At 39.7% G+C, this 4,195-nt stretch overlaps 1 protein-coding gene across 2 annotated transcripts in view; it reads left to right on the top strand.

Annotated features, from left to right (window-relative positions):
- The window catches only part of LOC109951340 (plakophilin-3-like), a 35,311-nt gene that overhangs the window by 26,007 nt on the left and 5,109 nt on the right, over positions 1 to 4,195 (top strand). For both annotated transcript variants that reach the window (XM_020585803.1, XM_020585802.1), the window contains exons 11-12: positions 452 to 647; positions 1,038 to 1,125. In XM_020585803.1, coding sequence (XP_020441459.1) covers positions 452 to 647; positions 1,038 to 1,125 — 284 coding nt within the window. The remainder of the gene's footprint in view (positions 1 to 451; positions 648 to 1,037; positions 1,126 to 4,195) is intronic.

Genomic DNA, 4,195 nt, shown 5'->3' with positions numbered 1-4,195 from the left:
CTCAAGCCCTGCATTTGCTGTATATGAGTGCATCTCATAGCTGATGTCCACTGATTTGTCTAGCTAATGAAAATCTAGGGTAATACATGACAAAAACTGTAGTATGAAACTCAAATATCATATTGAAAAGGTATTGAAACCATCTCTGATTACAAATTATGAGGCAATGCAGAGAGCTGTAGATATTTTTCTAGGTGTTGCCATGTCTTCAAACTCATAGCCAAATATGTTTTACAGCTGTTCACAAGCTAGGTCTCCTCATGATGATATAACTGAACTTGATGTGTTGAATTGGTGGCGTGCCCCCTAACAGACAGCATGAGCGAGTCTTAGATTATCTGACACCAAACTGGCAGTGGGGGACCCTTCAAAGGCTGAAAGTACTGAAAAGTCAGAGCATGATCCTTAAGCAGTACTGTCAGATGGCCAACCTCGCTCTGTGTCTGTGCAGCTAAGAACATGGTGAATGTTCTGGTGTCCAAGCTGCCCAGTGATGGTCTTCAGAAAACGCCGTCCAGCGAAGTGGTGGTCAACATCTGTGGAGCCCTGAATAACCTGGTCACCAGCAGTTCCTTGGCAGCACGTGACATCTCATACTTCAACGGCCTGCCAAAGCTGGTGGGAATCAAGACATCCCATGATAACAGGTAAGACTGTCCATTAATCCTCAGATATCAGTGTGGTGCCCTGAGAAAACAGAGCTGCTGTTTCAGTAAGCAAGAAGAGTAAAACTGAGTAACTCACAAATATATTAATCGATGAAAACTGTTTTATGGTAAGAAACCCTTTTCTTGATGCTCCTTTCTCCAGTCCTTCAGTTACAGTGTACCAAAGCTGGGACCTCTCAGTGGTCTTTGCTGCCATATTCCTGAGCCTGTTATTGCTCTCCCCTAAGATCAGTGACCACACAAAAAAACCCTTTAGCTAATTTGCCTGTTATCTTAAAATGTTTATTTCTTCCCTCCACTTATGCTCTGGTATTTCCTCTCTATTAGTGCTCCTAGTTTTTCACTGTCTGTCACTGTGTCTCGGTTTAGCTCTGGGAGTCTAAAAGCTGCCACAGCGGCCTCGACTGTCCTCTGCAACATGTTCCGGTACTACAAGTTGCACAAAGACTACAAACTGGTGAGACCCACAGCTGCTCACACCAAGAGACATTATACAGAATTATCCAGATATTGAATAGGCAGCTGCACATCACCTTTGTGAAAAGACAGCTACATGCTAAGGCCATGCAGCAACAACAAGCACTGGAAATCTTGGTTCAGGCCAAAGGATAGAGAAAACAATTAGGACTGCAGCTATCTTCTTTTATATTGTCGATTAATTGGTCGATTTTTCTGATGAATAGTTTACTCTGTAAAGTGTCAGATAAAAGTAAAAATGCATAATTTCCCAAGGTAACATTCATTTGTTTATCCATTCCTTCAGTCGTCTACTGACACGTTTAGCAGTATTCTCTCAGCCATTCATAATTTAAAATACATTCTAAAAGACAAATTTCATACATAAAAAACCAGTAAGACCAATGAACTAATAAAATCAAAATGGCCAGTAAAACCAGAATATCGCATGAGTATTACACTCGCTGTCCTTTTAGTTTTGTTTTCTACTAATTCCTAGAGCTAAGGGGAGATGCACAGGGGTAATAATTCTCTTTGGTTCACCACCGGGAGTGACCTCATTCACATTACAAATACTGCAGTTATTTGAGTCAGTCTTAATATATGCATATGATTTATGCAGGTCACTTAAATGTTGCAAGCAGAAGACTGACTTTAACCTGTTCTATTTAAAGGTAGGTAAATGTAAATGTCAGTTTGCATTTGGAGGTATGGCCTTGTCAACAAGCACCTACAGATGTCCTTGACCTCACACTGCGCTAAATCTTTCTATGTGGGAAGCAAGTAGAGAAACCACAGGAACAAGGCACACCAGAGTTAAATTGGAAGCACATAGATGTGCCAAAGTTTTTTTTTAAGCTCCACGAGATCGGATTAGTAAAAAGGTGCTCTCAGTGGAGCTGATGGGAAGTGGCAGTAGGGGGCTGTTATTTCCCTGCCTGGTTCTTGCACCAACAGTTTGACTGTGGTCTGCTCTTCCATAGTGTTTTACTGTATGAAAGAAAGACTACATTGTTAAGTACATCCATCACATGAAAGAGGAGTTGTCTCACAGTCACTGGCTTTGGCCTTTGGTGTTGGGAGCAGCTGGAACATTATTCATTCAGTGATGTCTACAGAGCTGTCACTGTGCTGTGACCTAACAGTCACTTTGATAGTTCTGGGAAGCTCAAGTTGAGGCTCAGAAACCGGATCAGAGCAGTCTAGCATTGTAAGACAGGCTTGTAGTACATTTATTTCACCCATTTTGCCCCAGCTGGCATTTTCATATTTGATAAATGAATGAAAATGGACTCAGCTCTTAATAAACAGTAGCCCTTTTAGAGAGTGAAACCAGAACTTCTGGTTTCTCTTCTGCAACTGTGACAACAATACACACATTTAGGTATATTAAATTATACATTAATATATTGATTTCAGTGCAAATGTTGTAGCATAGTTACCTTGAGTGACTGCTGTGGTGTAAAACAGTTATTCTTACTGACTGACAACCTGAATTAAGCTCCACTACTGTGTTGTGTTTGTGCAGTGGGATAGTAAAACTTGCAGCACTTAATGGCCACACAGAACCAAAAACAACAGCGCTCTTGTCTTTTACATTGCTGGGTGTGCAAATGACCCTGAAGTTAAAACAGGGAGCGGAATATGTGGGTGTTGGCGGACACTGTACTCTAAACCTTTATCTCCACCAGATGGTTTTCTAGTTTATGTCTGCACACATCTGTTTTTTTATCCCACTTGACCTCCACTCCTCTCTTGCCATTGGTTCTCGTCCTTCCTCCTTCACTGTTGTTCTGAAGGCCTGGACATTGTTAGCTTCTATCCACACCTTATCTACAGATACTTGGCTTTGCAAATGCAAATATTTTCTCTGTAGCTCACAGCAATTAGACTGTGAAGTTGGCTCTCAGTCTGTCGTATCACACCCTGGGAAATCAGGGGCAGTGCAGTTTTTACTCTAGACATTTTCAATCATTCATAATTGTCATTTCTACTAAAATACACATTGAAAGTAAATAAGCTGCATTCAGAGAAAGCAGAGATAATCAAATAGCAGACCTAAAGTATCCAGTTAAATCTAACAATGAAAATTTAATGATGCAAAATCTATTTTGTTACAGTAGAGAAAGAAATGGAGTCAGGATAATTGAAGTGACAGTGTTGTCTTATGGGTTTAATAATCCACAGGATCCATTCACCCAGCTTATCATTGAGGGTTCCATCCCAGCTGACACTGAGAGGTAGGGTATGGGGGCTGCCTGCTGCTGCCAGAAATAATGCAGATAAGAGTTGTGAGATTGAAGAAGAGCAGTAACGTTTTGGGCCTTAAAACCCAAACAGTGCTAAAAAGGATGATAAGTCTTTGTGGGTTCATCACCTCTGGCATACATTGTAATTTATTCCAGTTTTGTTGTAAAAAATATCAAATGGAGAAAGCTGTTTTTTTAATTGTAGCCTAATATCGTTTTTCCAACAGCTGTGCTGATGGAATTCAGAGTTTATCATATCTGCTGTTCAGTTAATGAACAAGTCACAAGCAACAATGAACGATTTTTTTTACAGCACAATAAAAATGAAATTTGGAATTAACTAAAATATCTGAAAATAAGTTAAGTAATTAATAATATTAAAAACATTCAAGGTTAGGTTTTTCCTAGTTTCTGAAGTTGATCATGTGTAGGAGGGTCAGAATGTCACACTGATTACACTGGACAGCTATTCCTCTGATGCCTGCTGATAAAGGTTTCTGCAAACCCCATTTCCAGAAAAGTTGCGACATTTTACAAAATGCAGTAACTAAAATCTGTGATGTGTTATTTTGTGTGAACCTTTATTTAACTGACAAATGTACAGAGAAAAGGTTTTCAGTGTTTTTGCTGTCCAACTTAATTGCATTTTGTAAATGTAAACACATTTAGAATTGGATGCCTGCAGGACATTTAAACAAAAGTTGGGCCAGAGGCCTGTTTCCCACTGTGTTCCATCACCTTTCCTTTTAATTACATGTTCTAATCCTTTGGGAACTGAGGATTCTAATTTTTGCAGTTTTGCAAATGAAACATTGCCCCATT

The sequence above is a fragment of the Monopterus albus genome, unplaced genomic scaffold (genome assembly GCF_001952655.1).
Source record: "Monopterus albus unplaced genomic scaffold, M_albus_1.0 scaffold377.1, whole genome shotgun sequence".
Lineage (NCBI taxonomy): Eukaryota > Metazoa > Chordata > Actinopteri > Synbranchiformes > Synbranchidae > Monopterus > Monopterus albus.
Note: the sequence above shows the minus strand (reverse complement) of the source record. Positions and strands in the feature narration are given on the sequence as shown.